Genomic DNA, 23,148 nt, shown 5'->3' with positions numbered 1-23,148 from the left:
CACGGGTGACAGATCTGCCATGCGAGCCTTCTCCCCTGGGGCAGACGGCACCCCGAGTGTCAGCTCGGCTCACGGAAGCTCCAACACACATACAAGCACATACGTCACAGCCAGCCGAGCAGGCTGCGGCCACGGGCGCCCGGGGAGAGTTGTCCTCTGTGACTGTGGAGGTGGCGAGCGTGTTAGTGCTGGTCATTACGACACGCAAACGCACACAGACATGTGCATCAGGGTTAAAGACGGAGCATGTTTGTTCGGCGGCAGTAATAGGCAAAAAATGAGTGGAATGCAAGCTGTTTATGCTAAAGCATGTTTATGCACAGATGGAAGGAGAATATTAAAAATATATACAAATTATGCAAAGCAAACAATGAATATGTAAACATGCAAACCGCATGTGGAGTAATCATAAAAACGAACACTCGCATGTGAAAAGACTACGCGGTAAGTGAAGGGAGGAGCTGTCAGTGGTGCTACCGTCAGTGTGAAGGATAAGAGGGATGTGCACGGGGTCAAGGCAGACTCAGCGTTGAGCCCCAGGAGCGGTACGATGACACGGAGCATACACATCTCAATAACAACACTGACACTGTCAAATCTCCAGCCATCACTGCACTGTTAGCGGCCGCTCAAATCCAGCTCTTTAATTATTAATCCCTTCCTCCAGAGTTTCAGGAAGAGCCCGTGCACATATATCACTATCAAGGGTTCGCCCTCCTGTCATACTCGCAGCACAAACTCCTTGACAGTTTCTTAAAGCCCATGAGGCACACAGCGGGACCCACACACACACATATGCGCACATTCATTTCAACGAAGCCGTCCAGGGAAACTTTCAGAGTGAAACAAAGGTAAGGGACAAAGAAAACCCTGACAGACACAAAGACCGCGACTGTCCATCGATTTGAACATTTAAGTGAATGAAGTGTGTGACATGTTCCTTAAATAATCACATTTAATGTGTATAAATTAGGGTATTTTAAGACAGATCATTCTGTCATTGTTTACTCGTCCTAATGTTGTTCCAAACCTCTTTATGGTGGAATAAAGATATTTTGAGAATTTTGACCATACAATGGAAGTCAATGAACTGTTTGATAACCAACATTTTTCTAAATGTATTTTACGTTCCACACAAGAAACTAAGTCAAAGAGGTCTGGAATTACATGAGGGTGAATAAATGATGAATTTTAATATTATTAATAAATATAACATATTATTGCATGCCATGTCAAATGTTCTCTTCAATTTTTTGTTGACCGTCTCGAACTAAACACCCAAGTGTTAGAAGCAACTATTGTTTCTTCCATCAAAACTGAATGGTATTGATGGGTCATTCATGAACAATTTATCATTTTGTCTGTTATGTGACAAACCATAAACCTGGAAATTATTCATTTATTTATTTTTACAAATTCTGGTTGGTCACTGCATACACCATGTTCTGTGTGCAAATATAGGTCACGTCAGGCGGGTTCTGACCACCCTGTTTGGGTTTATATAGCTTCACATTGGCAGTAAATTATCAAACCATGTAACTCATTGTATAGATGTAACCATTTAGCTTTAGAAGACTATATATTGTGTATTTTCCAGAGCAAGGCTAACATAGTTGCATTATACCTGCACTACGTTTGTCTACATATACATGCAGACAGATGTATTTGGCCAATACGTTTTGCTGCTATTTAAGTCCCGCACCCTGTTTTTAAGATTTTAAACTCCATTGGAATGAAAGAATTTCGATACATAATGAAGTACCCCTTTTAAAGACTAAAAACATGTCTCGAAATCGTTTCATTCCAATGGGACTGTGCTGACAGTGACCTTGTGAAAACCTTGCTCAAATGGAAGGAAAGTTCCTTATTGGGAAATTTCAATTAAAAGTATTAATTTTTTTAAGTGCATACTTTTTTAAAAGTAATTAACTGTACTGGATTAACATTAAATTGACAGCCCTAGCACAGACATGAGGTGCCATGCAGGAAAACTCCTCAATATCAGGATATCATTGTGTTTTCCTGAGGACATTACTCGAGTTAACTGGAATAACGAATCGGGTCGTGGAAATGCTGATAATCAGTCTAATCCTGGCTGTCCCAGTAAGCCAGTTAATAGCTTAGACCGTGCCCACCACTTTATAGCGTTCCCTCAGGACCCGGGAACCTGCATGGACCCTGTCCTGCTATCATCTGGCGCTGGCCGTTCTGCTAGACAGAAACGGGAAGAGAGAGAATGTGAGAGAGAGAGAGAGAACGCTCCGTCACAGCTGCCAACTGTGTTTACAGCTGCACGGCATCAAACATTCATCAGATGCCATCTTTACAGTCTGTGATGTGAAGCAATCAGCATTTCACAGCCTGTCAAATGATGTCGAAACCGCTTGCTACCTGGCAGTGTCAAAAAGGAACAAAAAAAAAAATCTTAAACACACTCACACACACACACAAACACGCGTGCAGGTTTTCCTTTCTAGTCCAGACTACTGACAGACGAAGCAAGCTCATATGTTAAAATATTAATTCTACTTAAATACTTAAAAGACTCTAATGACAGCAAAGCTCCAAATCAGCTTTCAAGTGTAAATAATCTCTCTTTTTTTCCTCACCCTTCGATCCCTTTCATCTTGATTGAAAAAGCTTGAAACTACAGAGTTCAGAAGCAGCAAATTTGGCCAGTTAATGCCTGGCTGGGTAATGCTCATTTAGCCTTTGGTGGAAACTTTTTGGAGTGTGTTTGCTCTGTGTAATGCACTGTAAGAAATTACTTTGCTTAATGCTTACCATCAGAATTGTCATCGGCCTGCTCTCGACTACTACCTGTTCTCATTGTCGGCCCCTTCGAGAGGATGTGCCTGCATGTTTCGACAGTGCTATAGCTCCATCTACAGGCCAAAATGAGACATGCAGCAGAGAACTCTGTATGACCCCTCTGCAGTCTCCACTGATGTATGCCACATTCATCTTTCTCAGTAAGTGCAAGCCACATCTAAAAAGTGGTATTTTATAAAGATTTTATCTGACACGGCCCTCCTTCTTGGACGTACTGTAGTTGTCCGCCTTTATAAGTGCTGTTTCTAGGCTCATTACTGTTGCATAAACAAGTCATAAAAAATATTCAACTATGTAAGCAGTCTGCACGGCTGCATGCTTTTGGGAGATATATCAAGAGTTTTTCCTCAAATGCATATGCAGATGCTCCTAATGAGACTGGTAGTGTTTCAAAACAGTGCTTTGGGTGAACATGCGTCAAAAATTCAAAGGACCACTTACTGTTGGATTTATGCAATACGGTTCAGCATAACCACTAAAACCTCACAAAAAGTTCAAAGCAATTATATATAATCATGAAATGTTTATAAATATTTTGATTATTATACATGCTATTGTTTAACATTATATAGTTTAATGTAACAATATGTATTACATTTAATACATAATACATATTACTAATACAATGTATTACATTTAATTAAAAAAGTTTGACTTTATTTTGAGGTGTCCTTGTTATATGTAATTATAAATTGAGTAATATGAATTAATAACATGTACTGACTATAGGGTTAAGGTTAGGATTAGGGTTTTGTTTGGGGCTATTTATTATGCACGGTTTACTGTTATTACTACAGTAAGTACATGTAACAAAGGCACTGTAAAGTAAAATGTTAACTAATTGGATAACTTGAATATCTTAAGCATAAGAAATCAGACAATAGGATATTGATATCATGATTATCTCAAACAATTTTGCTCCTCAAGTATCTTGTTTTAAGGGTGTTTCCCGTAGAAAACAACAAAAATACCTATTAAGTACGGTCTTTTGTAGTGAGTTTTGCGTTTCTCTTGCTGCTGCACGCTAGGTGATTTTGAACATCTAAAGCCATTCAAAGACACAAGCCAAATCAAGACTTTACAGGTGCACTTATGTTAAACTTAACTTCCCTCCTTCAGAGGTCCAATCAGAGTTTCTTTGCATAACAAAGAATAAACTATTATACAATATAGAAAGTTTTGTATATATATGTATATATATATGTATGTATACACACATGCATAAAGCGGAGGATATTCAAACTAAAACACATGCACCCACACACATATTTCCAACTCTCCACAGATGAAAGCTGTGTTTTGCGAGAGGAAGCGTGTATATGCGCTCTGCTGTGTGCAGGTTGGGGTGGTGACCTCTGGGATTTCCAGCACTGGGGTGGGAGTGTGTTCCGGGAACAGGCGCTGCCTGTGCAACCTACAGACCTGGACAAAGAAACCGCAGCACCACAAATGCATTATAAGTTGCGTAAAGTGTAAAAGCTACAGGACAGAGACTCCACTGACTCTATGAATAATGTATTGTAATGTACTTTAAATATATGTTTATAAAGTAAATAGTATCCTCTCTCCACTGACTTCTTTGTGTACTACATTCCAAGTATACAGGCCTACATTATAAATTAAACGGCTGACATGACTACGATGACATGGATTGGATGAGAACACGTAGAGGAAAGCACGGTCTCCTCTAATTATGCTCTTCTTAGAGGCAAGCATCTGTCAATGTCTGACTCTGTTACCTTATTACCGCAGCCTACAGATATACATACACCCATAGAGCAAGAGAAAGACAGATATGTGTTCGTTAACCCTTGAGGGTTACGCGCTCTTTTATAGACGTCGTGCAACTTGTATGGTAATTAAACATTGTGAGAGTATAAAATAGTCTGGTCTTTAAATCTGTAAAAAAAAAAAACAACAACACATAGTTGAGATTCACCCCTCCGGCCTGTTGTTTCTAAAGCCTAGACAATTTACACAGGTGCCCTATTTTCATTTCCCTGTCATTTCCATAGCTCAGCATCACCTGCACAGCTTTGAACGCAGTGGTGCGGAAACAGGCCACATGCTAGTGGAGGAGAGATGGTTCTCAACCCCACGTGTGCAGACAAAGATAGAGCGGGCAACAGGACGTCCCACGCCTCTTCCCAGCCTGACACCCCGTCTCCTCAGGTGGATGGGCGCACACACCTCCAACGACCCCCCTTCAGGGGGCACTGCTCATTCCAGTAGCGAGGCGCAGCGACACGGGAGAGTGCACATTATACTACAGCTTCAAGAAAGCTTCTAAAAATAGCTTGTGTGTTATAGCATAGATTAAAGTGCTCCCTACTTACAATAAACACTGACCTGCCTTAAAGTTTAGTCTGTTTGTTGCTGGTGCCGATGCTATACACAAGCGTTTGGGCTCAGTACGATTTTCTGTTAATTAAATGAATACAAATCACAAACTGATTAAAAGTGCCAGTGAAGACGTGCGTTGCAGAATATTTCTATGCTGTTCTTTTGGGAAAATTCCTGAAAATAATTAAAATAAATAAATAAATAAAATAAATACGGTTAGCAGTGAAGAAGAGGAGAGCATCTAGTAGCAAACGGTTTCACTCTTCCTACCAGCGTTTTTTTTTTTTTTTTTTTTTTTAAGGTGCCATGAACTGGCTTTTTAATTTTTTTTATACTGTTGTCTGAGGTCAACTCATGACGTTTGTGTGGTTTTTACATTTAAAAACATCTTAACTAATAAGTAATAGGCTATTTTCTACACTGGTTTTGAGGCTCTCTCCAAAACGCTGGGTTTTGATGGGCATGCAGCACTGGAGACTTGGAAATAAACGCCCATGGCTAGGATTGGATAAGATTTGCATATTTAATGAGCTTCAGCTTCTGTCATATCTATGCCCCTATCAGTTCAGTACACATGAGGGAGGGGTTGTTTAGAAAGCGGCAACCGGATGATTCAAGTACGTCTTTATCAAAACAACAGAATGATTTATTTCTCATCCACCCACGATTGATTTTTATATTACATAGCTCACACAATCGGTCGATATAAGTTCGAACCACGCAAGCACACACGCACACACACACACACAGGCTTTGTGAGCCCTGGCCCATACACGTCTGAGTTCAGCGTGCTAAAGGTATGTTCTGTTAGACATATAAAAAACACGTTTTACTCACATAAGTGTGTTGCACTACCCTGGATGCCAGCCGAACTTAGCCCCGGCCACAACATTTTTAGGTCGGGCAGTTCGGTTTGGACCTGATCCATAGAGGAGTTATTATGCCCGAACAGAAACTGTTCGGACCACTGAAATCATCAGGGCGGGCTTTAGACGATGACGTACAGATGATCAACAGTAACGTAATCAAAGGCGCTTGGATTATATTTGCTCAAATCCTAAACAGAGAGCTTGTTTGTATATGCATTCACCTTCACTATTTCTCTCTGAAGAAAAACATATATACTTTCAGTTTTTTTAAAGAGACACTGCCTTTTGGCTTGTTTTTTTTGTTTTTGTTTTTTTTGCCAACGAGGTGAGGCGTTCACTGAATGACCAAATATGGCTCACGAGCTTAGTGGTTCCTGACTGTTGTTGTATGCAGACAGTTTGGTCACAATTACTAATATGGGATTACAGATACAAATTTATTGTATTTTACTTTTACAATAAGCAGAATAATTACAACATAAAATGAATAAATAACTTTTACAATAAGCAGAATAATTAGAACAAAAAATAAATAAATAAAGAGGAGGCAGTATCAGAATGAGCAGCCAAGCAAGACACCCAAAGCAACATGTCATGGCAACGACATTTCAGACAGATACAGATAAACGGGAATTTTCCAACTTTTGATCACTTTGTTACTGTTTTGTACACATTGTTATATTAATTATAATTAAAATTCTGTTTATTGGCCACAATATTATTGATGATTGTTAGGAGGGGCACTTTTGCAGCTGTGGTAACTAGAGCAGAGCTGGCAACCCGGATGCCAAAACACTACTGACTTCGTGATTGGTAGATCGGTGGAGGGTGGAGCTTCAGGGCAAAACACAACATCAACATCAGTTGAGGGCTACAACAACAATATTAAAATGACAATATCCTGGCCAGACTACTGTTGTCAGTGATAAGTATTTGAAATCAACATGATTTTTTAATGTCTAGTGACATATCAGGGCTATTTTATAATTAACTGAAATATATTTCTTACATACAGTTCCTTTAATACGCTCTGATAATGCGACTAAAATAAGCATACTCCACGTGTCTTAACTCGATTTGCATTTACTTCGATTATAACTTTAACCGGATTAAGGTCATTAGAAATCGCTGTTTAAATGGTAGCTTCTTAAAGGGTTACTTCAGCAATTAGCATATGGCTTTGTATCAGTAGAAACCCGGGAGTATATATTAAGCTTCCAAAGGCATGAACTGAATCGATTACCTCAGCTCTAATCACGAGAGCTCATTCAGTTCATTCATGACGGTGAATGTATTCTGACTCCTGCAGCATTTGTTCTGTGACACTCTCGCAGCGACTTACTAATTATATTGAACAGACATGTTCAGTATTTAATTGTAGTGTTCTCTAACTGAACAGATTTTATGAAAAAATGAACGTGGTTGGAAAGTGATCCAGTAGCGGCGGCTTTGTGAGTGGCCTCACAGGGCAGCGAAGCAATGCATTCTGGGAGTTGTTGTCTTTCATCCCCATGAGACAAAAATACATTTTCTGTCTTTTCTCAGTCTAGAAGGCACCAAATTCAAAAATGCTTTCACATTTTTGTGAATTTTTTTCCACATTTAATACATTAATGACCCAGTTTAAATACAGATTCATCTTCCCAGCAATGAAGTACCCCTTTAATCAGAGTATTTTCTTAATCAGGTTAATATCGGAGGATTGTAGACAATGTAAATGTAGTGAATGGCAGAGAAGTGTTGTGTCATAAATGACAGAAAATTAGATCAAAGGCAGGGGAAGAGTTAACAAAACACACAAACATAAACCAAACCGGAAAGCAAATGACCATCCAAACAAGAAATCATAAATCCAAACAGAAAGACAAGAATAATCCAATGGGAAACGCAATAGCTTTACAACACAGATGTAAAGACAACAACCAACAAGTTGAGTTTTCCGCATGCAGATGACACTGTTTTCAAAATGATCCCCATTCACAAGGATCCACGAAAACAACTAAAACACTGTATTCTGCTGCTAGGCCATTCGATGGCGATACAACACTATATACTGAACATATAATATGTGACCTGTCACGGAAACAAGGGACACAAGTCGGCAGCTCTACTTTCGATCAAAATGAGAAAGAAGCGTTTTTTTGTTTTTTTTTAATTATGTGATTTTCGTTTTTTTGCAGAATCTGTTAGTTGAAATCACGAAGAAGCCTCTCCGTGTTTGAGATGGCATTAATGGTATATTTAAAAGCGTATATTTTGAGGTTGAAATCGCCTTGTTCTGTCTGTGTGTATTTTCATACTGGCTTTTGTTATTGCCCCGCCCTCCAAGGGACGCGTGGCTAATTATTTATGCAGCGCTCTGGCTGGCTGTCGAGATGATCTAAGCAACGATGAAAGCGGCATAATAAGACTGGATAATATCCCTAATCTACAACTGAGCGGAGATGAAGAAGAGGATATTAATTTTATTTATTTATTTAGGCCATTTGTCTGTTCAAGAGACGCGTTAACGTTTCGATAAAGCTCTAATTTGTTTCCTTTGGAAATATGTTTTAAATTCACACAGAATGCATTTATAACTGTAAAGCATGTTTTGTTTGTGTCAAAATCGAGATTAAAATCGAAATCGGGAAAAAAAGAAAAAAAATTGTGATATCTTTTGTTGCTGTCCATATCGTACAGCCCTACTCTAAATACATCAATCATTACAGTAAAACTCACTTCCTATTATATATATATATATATATATATATATATATATATATATATATATATATATATATATATATATATATATATATATATATATATATATATATATATATATATATATATAAAATATTGAGGATTAGGTTGTAGTAGGTATTCAATAACACATTTATATAAAAATAAAAATAAATCAACAGATTAAAAAAATAAATAATCATTGATTCACAACACTTATAGTTGCACCCTGACAGGCGAGGGCCAAATGAGCACGGTCTGTTTTCCATCTTATGAAAAGTTGATATTAAGGAGCAGAACGTTTTCTTCAAAGAGGGATTACACAGATGCGTTCAATGACCTCAGGTTACTAAAAGGGCCACAGAGTTGAAATCTTGTAAACAGTGGTGAAGTCTTACCAGGAAGGCTGTAATACTCCTCCTTGTGTTCTCCCACTGGAAGCAGCTGTTAATATACTGCAGAGTGTAGAGAATGGCCACGCTGATCTTCCTCACTCGATAGATATTACGTGCTAAAAGCTAATGGGGACAAAGCAGTAGTTAGCAAGATGTGCCTGAGGACATAATGCTCACAACATGACATTCACTCAGGTGTAAAGAGGCTTTTAAACTGAAGGTTCATTGGGGATAAATATTAATAAGTCAAGTCATCTTTGGTGTCTAAAGAGCTTTAGACGGTGCTGGAGGAAAAATTGAATGTAATGAGTCTCTAAAGGAACCAACAACAAAGCTAATATTAAGAGAAAGTGGAAAATATGGTGCTCTAATTGTTTTCCATAAAGATCACCTTTTTGTTAAACTTCAGGTTGTCTTCTGCAAACGTTGTTTCTTTCGGCTGGAAGGTCTTGAATCCTGCTTTGATCTGAGAAAGAAGAAGAAAACAAGACTTTAAAAGATTATACTGTACTTTTGCCACATAATGACTTGACAGCTTTTGCATATAGTCCTAACAGAAAGTTAATGATGTTTAAATTATCTTTTTCTTTTAGCAAAGGAGTCTCAAAGCATCTGATATAAATCATATTATTCATAAATAATCATATTTATTTTATATGAAGCACTTACAGGGTTGTAGAGGACATTCAGCTCCAGAGTGATGCTTCCTTTAGATGCCCTTGATAGATTATTATTCTTCAGCATTCTGGTTATTTGTTGACCATTAGAAACCTACAGACAAAGTAGAAATGCTGTAGTTTAATATCGGAACATATATATATATATATATATATATATATATATATATCGGAACAATTATAAAAACTACTTATTTGTGTGGTACTTACAGTCAGCAAAGGAATGGCAACTTTTCCCAGGAAGTCTGGAGCTTTGTCCCCATCCTCATGATAGACTGTCAGCACCACAACATCATGGATGTCCTTAATGGGGCTGAAGATGTTAAAATTAATGTATATATCAATATCATGATCATGTATAAATGATATACATCTATCAGTTTCACTCACAATGTAAGGGCTGTTCTCCATTCAGGATTCAGGGTTTTGCATATTGTGTGAGTTTGCAGTTTGCTATTACCGAGCTCAACAGTACAAAAGGGGTCACTTTTACCTGGTTAAGTTAAAATATTTGCACATTATTATGAAGGAATAAATATTTTTTATAACAGGCAATACTTTACTTAATAACTGTGCAATATCTCTTATATAAATTATGACACTATATTTAATACAAATAAGTACCACTTATATCTGCGGATGGAAGATCTGTGGCTTTTATTAACTTGATTTGAAGATAGCCAACATCCTTCAAGTCCCCGAAAAAGTTATTTGGTCTCTGTAAATACAAATGACCTTTTATCTTAAAAAAAGGTTAACCAAATAATCATGTACATTTACAAATATTTATAAGCTATACAAAGTACAACTAATGTACAGAGTTGGAAAGTAACAAAAAATGAATACCATAATTCCTCAAATAAAGACCGAGGCCTTTATTTACCTGAACTGAAGAAGGGAACCGGCTTTTATTTGGGCCAGGACTGTATTTCTAATCCCATCTATTTGAAAAATAGTTGCTTTAAATAAACCGTTTTAAATTAATAGTGAATAAACATGATAGTGTTCCAGTGGACAGATATCATAGATTTTTTTAAGAAACATGCAAAAATATCAACAACAGCCAGAAAGGCGACAAAGCAATTTCAGTAAGAATTAATCTGCCTAATCGGTGACCACCACTGAGACTGTTTGAAAAATGTAAAATGTTTATTCCGCGCTTAAAGGGGGGGTGAAATGCTGTTTCATGCATACTGATCTTTTTACACTGTTAAAGACATGGAATCCCATACTAAACATGGACAAAGTTTGAAAAGTTAAGGTGGACGTTTGATGGGAGTATTTCTTTGTCAAAAATACTACTTCCGGTTAGTCATAAGTTTCGGCAAGTTTTTTGCGATCATGCGTCCCCATTGACGTTAGTGGGGGCGGAATTTCCTTGTATGGGCCTTACGGACAATTCTACCGGAAGCGTGTGAGAGAGAGAGAGGGAGAGAGAGAGAGGGAGAGAGCGAAAGCAACAGGCTATGCCCATCAAAGCGCTCGTAGGCTGCGCTGCACAGGTAATGTGCACAATTAACAATGACATCAACAAGTGCGTTTTTGGTTGCCAGACCAAGACAGTCCTGCACAGATTCCCCCAAAACCCCGCGGTAAGGCAACAGTGGATGTAATTTGCTTTTCCGGATCAGCAACTGAGTTGCGCGAATGTTTATATCTGTTCGCTGCATTTCGGTGCCGACTGTTTCATAAACATGGCCCAGCATGACGCCGGATTTTCCAATAGCCTAATGCTGAAGGATGGAGCAGTCCCAACGTTAGAACCGCGGGCGGTGAGTTAGACTGCTTCAAATGTCTGTGTCTATGCTCATCAAGTAGCCCAAACATGATCACGTATAGTTACTATATATATTACTATATATAGAAATTGATCAATGGAGCATGCGATGTGTAGTGCGTGTACATTTGTTTAGCTGGCCACTATATGTGTAACTTTATGTTTGTGTATTGTAAAAGCACTCAACAATACACAAAGAGGGGGGAAATATGTTGAACTAAATAAGCACGCTTCTTCATTCAAATGCGCTACTATTCCGTGTCTATCTATGTAAACACTAACTTAACCTGTCTACACAAACCACGCGTAAACACACAAACACACGTGCACAACTGCACTTCCCACATGTACACCTTCAAAGACAAAAATACGACGATATAATTCAAGTATAAATATGTAAATAACACAAGCCGCTAAGCATATTATATAGTTAGTGTATATCGTACCACATAGAGACGTCCTGCTCTAGTCGTTTTTGCTGCTGCTCCTGTTCAACTGCAGCCTCTGGGTCTGATTCCGGATCATAGATGTATGGCTGTATCTGATTAAAAGCCATATTTTTATTTTGAATAAAGTTTTTTCCCCGCTGTTAGGGATGACAGCTTTACGACGCACTCGACGCACTCAACACAATAGCAGCGCGCTGCTGCACACGTCATTATTTAGCTCCGCTCACACGACACGCCCCCACCCGCTCGGCTTTTTTCGGAAAGACTCGGAACAGCGCATCTTTCTTATATAATTATAAAAAAAATAAAGACTTTTCGGAGATATGCAGGATGCAATGCTACTCTATAGGTACTCAAGATTGACATGACACTGACTGAAACTGAGTGTTTCACCCCCCCTTTAATTTTTATATAGGTTGCACGTGAGGTTATTTTAGCCCACTAACCCGTGCTTTCTGTATTGGCTGCATGTGAGGGAAAAAAGCTTCCCTCCACTTAAGAGTTCTTTGAACAAAATCAAAAAACCCACTTAAGTTCCACTTAAGAGTACTTTTAAGCACTTTTTATTGTAATATATCTCTTTACTAGTGGTGTGCGTTAACACGTTAACGCGAGACTCTTATTGGGCGATAAAAAAATGAACGCCGTTAATCTATTCTCAAAGTTGGGTTGGGAGCTTGGTCTATAGCAGCGTTTCCCAAACGGGGTGCTGTCTGACGTGAGCAGGGGTGCCGTGTAAAAGGTGCCAGCACGCACTTGCACCGTGGTTCATCTCACATCTGATGACGCAACTTTAATATGTGTTGTAACTTGATGCTTTATGTATGTTTCTGTGGATGGATACACGTGCTGGCTTCTCAGTGATGGCTTCTCTTCTCACTACAAAAACAGCGATAATAAAAGAAAACGTTGGCAAAACAGTCTCTCTTTGTAAACTGTTCAGTGCTTGCGAGTACTGTCGTATGTTGGAATATGACCAGTCATTTCACCGTCATTACCCGTTTGTAGAGCCAGACGACGCGAGGGAGAACTTGCGCGCTGAGAGAAGATCTGTCTGTGCACTCCTCTGAGACCGCGCAAACGTCTCACAGCGCACAAATATTGAGTTAAGTTATCTTTTAAGTCTTGCGCTTGAACGGACAAACTCACACAAAAAGTATGTCAACATGTCCATCTTAATGAGTATTCAAGCAGACATAGTCTGTATATGCCTTAAGTGAACTGTATACAGTCGAGAAAGACGACGCATATCCCTGCATTAGGTCTTAAAGGGGCAGTAACCTTTACTCTGTTTAAAGTAAAACAAAAGAAAAGGAACTCAATGCTCTTGATTGAATAGCTTGTGTAAGTTTAATACGGATTAATCTTTCATTTAAACAGTGAAATATGCAATTATTTTACATTTGATTACTTCATTCAATTTCTCTAAAATTTCTAAATCTAATGTTAGACCTACCTGAAAAACCTGAAAAGCATTGTTTATTTTATTAGTATCCTTGCTCAATAGTATTTATTTGTGCTGCTGCTTGTATTTAAGTTAATTGTTCTTATTTTCTTTATTTTTATTTGACAGTAGTCCTTTTTTCCCTGAATATAGTAAATACAATGCCATACCGAAACCGTGAACCTAAAACCGTGATACAAACCGAACCGTGAGCAATCTGTACCGTTACACCCCTAGCGTAACATACAGGTCCTTCTAAAAATAAATTAGCATATTGTGATAAAGTTCATTATTTTCCATAATGTAATGATAAAAATTAAACTTTCATATATTTTAGATTCATTGCACACCAACTGAAATATTTCAGGTCTTTTATTGTTTTAATATTGATGATTTTGGCATACAGCTCATGAAAACCCAAAATACCTAAAAAGTCTCAAAAAATTTGCATATCACGAAAAGGTTCTCTAAACGAGCTATTAACCTAATCATCTGAATCAACTAATTAACTCTAAACACCTGCAAAAGATTCTTGAGGCTTTTAAAAACTCCCAGCCTGGTTTATTCCTCAAAACCGCAATCATGGGTAAGACTGCCGACCCGACTGCTGTCCAGAAGGCCATCATTGACACCCTCAAGCGAGAGGGTAAGACACAGAAAGAAATTTCTGAACAAATAGGCTGTTCCCAGATTGCTGTATCAAGGCACCTTAGTGGGAAGTCTGTGGGAAGGAAAAAGTGTGGCAAAAAACGCTGCACAACGAGAAGAAGTGACGGGACCCTGAGGAAGATTGTGGAGAAGGACCGATTCCAGACCTTAGGGGGACCTGCGGAAGCAGTGGACTGAGTCTGGAGTAGAAACATCCAGAGCCACCGTGCACAGGCGTGTGCAGGAAATGGGCTACAGGTGCCGCATTCCCCAGGTCAAGCCACTTTTGGGCTACAGAGAAGCAGCACTGGACTGTTGCTCAGTGGTCCAAAGTACTTTTTTCGGATGAAAGCAAATTTTGCATGTCATTCAGAAATCAAGGTGCCAGAGTCTGGAGGAAGACTGGGGAGAAGGAAATGCCAAAATGCCTGAAGTCCAGTGTCAAGTACCCACAGTCAGTGATGGTCTGGGGTGCCATGTCAGCTGCTGGTGTTGGTCCACTGTGTTTTATCAAGGGCAGGGTCAATGCAGCTAGCTATCAGGAGATTTTGGAGCACTTCATGTTTCCATCTGCTGAAAAGCTTTATGGAGATGAAGATTTCGTTTTTCAGCACGACCTGGCACCTGCTCACAGTGCCAAAACCACTGGTAAATGGTTTACTGACCATGGTATTACTGTGCTCAGTTGGCCTGCCAACTCTCCTGACCTGAACTCCATAGAGAATCTGTGGGATTATTGTGAAGAGAAAGTTGAGAGACGCAAGACCCAACACTCTGGATGAGCTTAAGGCCGCCATTCGAATCATCCTGGGCCTCCATAACACCTCAGCAGTGCCACAGGCTGATCGCCTCCATGCCACGCCGCATTGTAGCAGTCATTTCTGCAAAAGGATTCCTGAATTGAGTGCATAACTGAACACTTTTTTTTTAGTTTTTTTTGTATTAAAAACACTTTTCTTTTATTGGTCGGATGAAAAATGCTATTTTTTTTAGATTAATTTTGGGTTTTCATGAGCTGTATGCCAAAATCATCAATATTAAAACAATAAAAGACCTGAAATATTTCAGTTGGTGTGCAATGAATCTAAAATATATGAAAGTTTAATTTTTATCATTACATTATGGAAAATAATGAACTATGGATAATCACAATATGCTATTTTTTGAGAAGGACATGTATTTGAGAGGGTAGCACACACATTCTGAAAGCCTTCGGCAGAATTCAGATGAGCCATTTCAATCTAGATTCATTTCAAAATTAATCTAGTTTAATTTAGATTAAAAAAAAATTAAAAATCTATGCCCACCTCTACTCTTTACATAAATATTATTTTCTACTAAAAATATATAGCTAATAATTCTAAACCAATAATGACTCAGTGCTCTCTATAGCTATTGTTTGCACTTGAGGGGAAAAAAGCTTCCTTCCACGAAGAGTTGTGTACTTTTAAGAACTTTATTTTAATACATTTCTTTACATAAATATTATTTTCTACTTAAAGGTCCCGTTCTTCGCGATTCCATCTTTCAAACTTTAGTTAGTGTGTAATGTTGCTGTCAGAGCATAAATAATACCTCTAAAATTATAAAGCTCAAAGTTCAATGCCAAGCGAGATATTTTATTTAACAAAAGTTCCCTTTCAAAGCCTACAGCGAACGGCCGGTTTGGACTACAGCAGGAAGTGCAGGGATGTAATGATGTCACTAGAACCATTTGTTGACTAACCCTCCGCCCACAAGAACACACAAAAAAGGGGGCGTGGTCTTGTTGCTCTCCCACGTGGAAAAGAGCGCACATTCAGCGCTTGCATCTCCCCGTTATGGTAAGAGGCGGGACCTTTCCGGCAAAGTGTCCAATCACAACACGGGAAGCGTTGGCCCAATCAGAACTCGTTACGTATTTCTGAAGGAGGGACTTCATAGAACAAGGAAATCATCAGGCCGTTTTTAGGACAGAGGAAACAGCGGTATACAGATAAGTAAATTGTGTGAAAAATACTGTTTTTTTTACACGCGAAACATGAACTCATGTTATATTGCACACTGTAAACATAATCAAAGCTTCGAAAACACGCAAAGAACGGGACCTTTAAAAAAAACTATGATTTCGTCCTTTTTCCTAACCCAATTAATGACTCTGCACTTCCTAAGCTATATATCGTTGCACATGAGGGGAGAAAGCTTCCTTCAACTAGAGTTGTGCACTTTTAAGCACTTTTTGTTTTATGTGGCCTATGTCGCTTTACATAATTTTTTAATACTTATAAAATATAATTTTGTTATATTTCTGACCCAACTAATTAGTCATCCGCGCTTCCAGTAGGTTGCACGCCCTTTTCTCAGAGATATTACATTTAGATTTTGCATATTGTTTTTTAAATGGTTTTTTGTGTAGCTAGTTCATATGACCACTTTACAATATTTAATCAACATAGTTTATTTTTAAGCCTATTCTGTTTTCTTGTACAAAATAAAATACTTTAAGGTAAATGCAGAGTAAGACGTAGCCTATAAAAAAGATGAGAGGTGAAGATCAATATTATTTTGTGTAGCCTACCTGATACAATATTTTCACAGAAGCCACATCTCTCATAAACTACAGTAGCCTATTCAAAATGGCATAAATGCATCAGTTATTTTCTCAATTTAATTTACAGAGCATTTTCTGCAAAGTTTTTAGGTTACCTATAGAAAAGACTACTATAGGATTAGTGTGTGTCACACTCGCAAGAACGGGCGCGTGGCATCAGGATGGTTGCGTGATGTCGGTAAACCGTCATGGCACAACCCTACTGTACATTATAGGGAACTTGAATGCACATTAAATTAAAGCCATTTAGGAGATTATCCACACATTTCGCCCTGGCCTTAATTTGAGACCGGCCTTTATTTGTTTGTGCTGACCAAGCCCCCGGCCACTATCAGAGGCCCAGCGTTTAATTGACTACAGGCTTTTATTTGAGGAATTACAGTAAATAAAATAAAACTAAAAAAGCACTATGTAATACCCACATATTGCTCCCGCATACTCTCAAAGGTCTTGGGGTTATCTAATGGAGCCATTTGGATGTCTGAGATGGATGCACCCGAACACGGGGTCAGTGTGACCAAAAACACCAGTCGACCTTTGCCTTGGTCCAGCGAATGAGTTTGTAACTGCCTCTGATTGACAGGAAGATTGGTCAGGTCGATATCCAGGCTGAGAAGAGTAGAACCTATTAGTATTTCATCAATGGAAAAGCATATGTATTGGTTTTCAAAAAGCACCACATGAATTTGTGCTTTACTTTAGGTTGTGGCCAGCAGATCTCTTCAATAGGATAGTGGGGTAAGATGTGTCAGTGAGTAAGCTGTTGCTAATAGTGATAGAAACCAACTATTTTCTATTGTGAGAAAATTGCTATTTTAACGTGAGGGATAACCCCCTAGGGACGTGTCAGGGAGGCTTGTCATTTACGTCATATTTACTCTCGGTTTCCGGTTTTATGTTTGTACTCTTACTGCATTGTGTAACAAGTGTCATAGCAGCCGCCAAACGAACACACAGAGTAGCGTCATAGATACATTTTAGTGTGTTGAAAATGATGTTAATATGATAAACAGAACTGTGTTATGTTACCTCATATTCATGACCGGAAAAGAGGACGTGGCGCCGGCGACTGTTGCATAATAAAAGTCCCGCTGCTTGCAAGGCCCGTTTTGCGTTCATCTTATTAACAATTACTCCTACGGCCTTGCTCAGCTCCCTCAACATTTGGTTCATAGTAAAGTAACGTTAATAATCGCATTCATACATGTCCCAAGAATCTGCGCACAAACTTGCAGATGGAAAAGTTAGTGCACCTTTAAAACGTAACAGGAATTAAGACTTTTTTACTGATCATAAGTGATAAATACTTTAATGTTATTTTATATTTCAAATAAATGCTGGGTTTTTTTTCTATTAATAAAAAAAAATCTGAAAAAATAGCAGGTATCACCTTTCTACTAAACAGAACAACTTTTGTCAAATGTGATGATAAAACAAAATGTTTCTTGAGCAGCAAATCAGCATTAGAATGATTTCAGGATCACATGACACTGAAAACTGGAGTAATGATGCTGAAAATGCAGCTTTGTCAACAGGAATAAATAAAAATATAATGATATTCCATAATTTTACTGTTTTTTGTGTTATTTTGATCAAATAAACACAGCCTTGGAGAACATAATATATAAAAATCTTTACGACCCCAAACTGTCCATGGTAGTGTTAATTTAAAATGTAAATTATTTATTTCACAATGGTTCAACTTTCCTCTTAGGATGTCCAGCCTAGTCCTAAAGTTGTGTCACTGGACAGCTTTTATTTGAGATGTCATATTTTTATGGTTCTATGCTATAGGCACATTCTACACAATTTGACAGCTGACATCTTGAAATACAGTTTAAGGATTTTAATACCTCTATCCTTTTTGTCATTGACTAGTGGACAAACTGAAGCAAAAATTGGCACAGCATACCCCACTTTCCCGTCCTTTTTCTAACTTTTACACTTTCAAAACAGTAGGCGAAGTTGCTCCAGCAAACTTACAATCCCCAGCACTCCTCTGACTTCCTGCCTCTCTTGCAACAAACTTCCACCATGAGATTCTCCTGTGCATCCTGGAACTGGTTAAAGTCGAAAGACTCTCTCCACTGCGGGTTTGCCTTAATACAGAGATTCTGTAACAGATAAATAGACAAGTAGGAAAGAGAGAGGGGAAGTTGTATCAATTTTAAGGGACTCAAAACTGAGACAGCTAACATGACAGGTGTATTAAGCCTTATTCAGTAAGACTTCAATAAGACATGTGGTGGAGGAGGAGCAGCCGTCTTCAGGAGAACACATCCTCTCTTCTCACTGGGATTATAAACTCTGACAGCATCCAATTAGAACTAGTTTTGTTCAACAAGCAAACATGCCCAAACACAGCCAGGGGGCTCTAGAAAAAAGATGACATGAGAATACAAGACTAGCTAGTTGGAACCATTGAGGGGGGGGGGGGGGGGGTGTAGATGAGCAAGGTATTCTGGGTATGCAAATGAGCCGAACAAGATGCAGTAACGGCAGCATCAGGAGAGACGCCCTGCCAGACACGGCCGATCTAATGAGAAGCCTCCTCTGTCACCAGAGCAGTGAAGCCTGGGAGAAGCGATGCGAAAGAGGGGGAGGAGGAAGGAAGGTGTATAAGGCGGACGTGAATACCTAAAGCGAGGTTTGTGAACTACTAAGAAAGTATGGGAGGAGGAAGAGGGGGAGAGAAGGGTTTAATGAGGTATTGAGAGAAAAAGTGGAAAGAGGTCTAAAAACAAAGACAGAGATGAGGCAAGCTGCGATGATGTAATGAGCACGGGAGAAAGAGAAAGCAAGAGAAGCAAAAAGACGAAGGGGGAGAGGGATGCTCTCACCTTGCTCCTGACCCTCTGGTCTCCCAGCCTGAAGCGTACATAGATGTCTCCCTGACCGCAGTCGGGCATGTCTTGGCCTTCCACCAGGATGACAGTGTAAACTCCAGTCCACACCTGACTCTTCTGTGCACCCGTGAGTCGCCCAACCTGCGCCTGGCTTATAGGCTGACCCTGGAACAGTCAACATAAACAATAAATTATTCCCTGTTTGGGCCAATGTTGCTCTCTCAGCTCATCGTGTTGATCATACACATGCCTTTTATGCTTTGCAAACTTAAACATTCCGTTTTTGGTGTATTTTTCATTGCTGCTGATTTAAATATGTTACCACGGTAACATTATACTTGGCTCACATAGATGTGGTTTTGATGAAATTGCGAGAAAGACTTGTGATAGCCTTGGAACCAGGTTCTAAATGAAGACGTGTTTGTATTGTAAATAAATGTTTTCCAACATACAGCATAATTTTACAGAAATAGTGTGGTATATATCCTTTTATTTCATAGGAAAGTAACAGAAAATAAAACATGGAAAAAATATACACTGCCCAGCCAAAAGAAAAGTCGCCTTTTGGATTTAAATAGGCAAAAGTCTACAGTAGGTAATAACTAATGTTTCTAGCATGTTTTGCAACAGTTCTTCAAACCATAATTTATTGGAGTGTGTAGGAAGACACATCCAGGCCATATTTCAAAAATCGATGCTCCTCTTGATAGAAATAACAACAATTATTTCCATCAAACAACAATTATATCCATCAAGACTGACAATGCAATAGTCCAGCAGCCTGTAAAGTCTCCTCCAGCACATCTAAAGACTTTCGATATATGTCTGGCTCTGGACTCAGAGGAGCCAATTCATTTGTGTAAATGATTCTTCATGCCCCGCTCAACCATTCTTTCACAATTTGAGCCTGATGAATCTTGAAATTGTCATCATGGGATGTGTCTTCTTACATGGTTGTTTAAGAAATGTAAAGCTACACACTCCATCAATTATAGTTAGTAGAACTGTTGCCATAGATATAACATGACAGAAACATAATCACTGCAAAAATGATACAATCATGGACTCTTAAGCATTTGCCCATTTGGCCATATACTGTATATATAAACTGCTGAATTTTCAGCATCATTACTCCAGTCTTCATTCACATGATCCTTTGGAATCATTCTAATATGCTGATTTTGTGCTCAAGACACATTTGTCATGAACTAGACCAAGTTGAAAGCAATTTTGAAAACAGTTGTGCTGCTTAATATTTTTGTGGAATGGTGATCCATTTAACCCTTTTTATAATGTGTTAAATGTAAAATAATTTAATGAATAGAAAGTGTATTATAAATGTCTTTACTGTAACATTTGATTAAAAAAAAAAACCTTACTGACCCCAAACTATCTGTCAAGTGTTAAAGGATTAGTTCACTATAGAAGGAAAATTAGCCCATGATTTACTCACCCTCAAGCCATCCTAGGTTTATATGACTTTCTTCTTTCTGATTAACACAATCTGAGTTATGAATAAATAGCCTGATGCTTCCAAGCTTTATAAATGGCAGTGAATGGGGCCCACCAGTTTGAATCAATGGGTTTTTGTTGGAAACCCTTTTTTTTTTAAATCCATTTTATAAAATTTTATAAAGTTAAATATCTAACATCCGCTAGACTGCCTTCCGTACTCAATTCACAAAAAAAGTGTAACTGGCACGATGTATGACGTTGGACGTTGCGTAAGTATTTAGAACTGCCGCTGAATACGGAATGTGGTCTGGTGGAAGATAGATATACAGTATATTACTTTATAAAGTTTTAAATATGGATATTTTTCCTACAAAAACCAATCGCTTTGCTTCAGAAGGCATTTATTAATCACCCAGAGTTGCGTGGAGTATGTTTATGAAGGATGAATGCAATTTTTTGGGCTTCAAACTCATGGGAACTATTCACTGCCATTATAAAGCTTTCAAGAGACTGGACAGTGAGTAAATCATGAGGTCATTTTCATTTTAAAGTCAACTAGTCATTTAAAATTCAGCAGTAAAAACAAAATGGAAACTTTGGAACAAATGGAACTTTGAAGCTGGGATCTTAATAAATAAAATATATGCATGTATAGTACAATATTGCATGTTAAAGAAAAGAAAACATTTAAAATAAAAATCTATTTCTGTTTTTGAAACTAAATATATAATGCCATAAAAACCTTCTAAAATCTGCTAATTGAAATGTGCAGGTGAGTGAGAAAGAAAACAGGTCCATCAACAAGACTGCAGATGGATAAGTATACAGCACAGAGATGACTTGCGGGTTGATAGCCCTGCACTTTCAAAAAACACAGCATCAGGAAGAGGCTGGTTTGTTCTGCCAGTAATCACAGACCAGAGAGCTGTTTTCCCACCTGGCTGCTCGGAGAGTGTGACTGAGCCTTTGCTCCATTAGAATCACACACACACACACAAACACACACACACGGCACAGCAGACAAACCAGCATTAACATTTAATGTAATGGCCACATCTCCATAAACAAGCCTCTTTAAAGAGAGAGAGCGAGGGATAAGGGGGGTTGTTATAGAGGGAGCTGAGAGAGAAATATAATATTCATCCAAGCCAAGTCTTCCCAAGTGTTTATTTTGGACAAATTTGTGATCGGCGTGGCCAATAAAACAATTCCGCTTAAGAGTAAGTGGCCCCTAAAGAGAGTCTATTCCTGGTGCTAAAAGAGCTGGGGGATTGCCTCCATATGGTGGAGCAGCATGGGGACAAGGGGACAAGCCCAAAGCCGTACCCATTTGGCTAGAGCTTCAGTGCTGTCCGTCCACAGCTGTGATATTACATCCCAACATCTGGGTTATAGCTCACCATGCCTGGGAATGAGCCATCACACATATCCTCAGCATCTTACACTGGCATAGTGCCTCAAAGACACACACACACACACACACACAAACACACACACACACTCAAGACACTGTCAGGAAGAAGAACCACATGCTATGTGCCAATACCACTGCCCGTTTCCATCTCAAAGACAGTGTGGCATGGCTGTGAAGAAGGAAGTGTGATAGAGGCGGAGAGGTAAGAATTGAGAGACATGTTCTGCCTGTACTGATAGGTGTCAAATAGAACTAGATCTCAGTTGTTTTGGCAGAAGACGCTGCGGTGGAAACACCAGCAAAACACATACTGATCTACACCTGATCACGTAAACGAACAACACCAGTCCATTCGCTCTCACAGAAACGGCTTAATGTTTCAGACATTTAAACTAAAATCAAATATTTTGAAGCTATAAGATTGTTGCATTGTGACAATTGTCTAAGCAATGTCAAATTCTATTGCTAATCAGATTTTAAATTGTATAATTTTATATTTAGTTTATAGATGTGTATGTGAATTGTAACATGTATTTTAAAGTTAATTCATACATATACATCATGATTTCAATAAAGAAAAAAATATTTTGTCCTGAATATATTTCTTTTATATTTAATTTTTATATATAAAAGTTTAATTTTAGTCAAGTAGACAGCACATGAAGATACAGATTTTGTGACAAAT

At 38.5% G+C, this 23,148-nt stretch overlaps 1 protein-coding gene across 1 annotated transcript in view; it reads right to left on the bottom strand.

The window, feature by feature from the left end:
* Positions 1-23,148, bottom strand: part of mctp2a (multiple C2 domains, transmembrane 2a) — a 66,001-nt gene that overhangs the window by 24,346 nt on the left and 18,507 nt on the right. The window contains exons 9-17 of the mRNA XM_067418919.1: positions 19,589-19,759; positions 18,732-18,862; positions 17,171-17,357; positions 10,465-10,558; positions 10,231-10,333; positions 10,051-10,153; positions 9,833-9,934; positions 9,555-9,629; positions 9,167-9,286 (exon numbers count right to left, since the gene is read on the bottom strand). Coding sequence (XP_067275020.1) covers positions 9,167-9,286; positions 9,555-9,629; positions 9,833-9,934; positions 10,051-10,153; positions 10,231-10,333; positions 10,465-10,558; positions 17,171-17,357; positions 18,732-18,862; positions 19,589-19,759 — 1,086 coding nt within the window. The remainder of the gene's footprint in view (positions 1-9,166; positions 9,287-9,554; positions 9,630-9,832; positions 9,935-10,050; positions 10,154-10,230; positions 10,334-10,464; positions 10,559-17,170; positions 17,358-18,731; positions 18,863-19,588; positions 19,760-23,148) is intronic.

This window comes from Pseudorasbora parva, chromosome 16 (genome assembly GCF_024679245.1).
Source record: "Pseudorasbora parva isolate DD20220531a chromosome 16, ASM2467924v1, whole genome shotgun sequence".
Lineage (NCBI taxonomy): Eukaryota > Metazoa > Chordata > Actinopteri > Cypriniformes > Gobionidae > Pseudorasbora > Pseudorasbora parva.
This window is presented reverse-complemented; position numbering and strand designations above follow the sequence as displayed.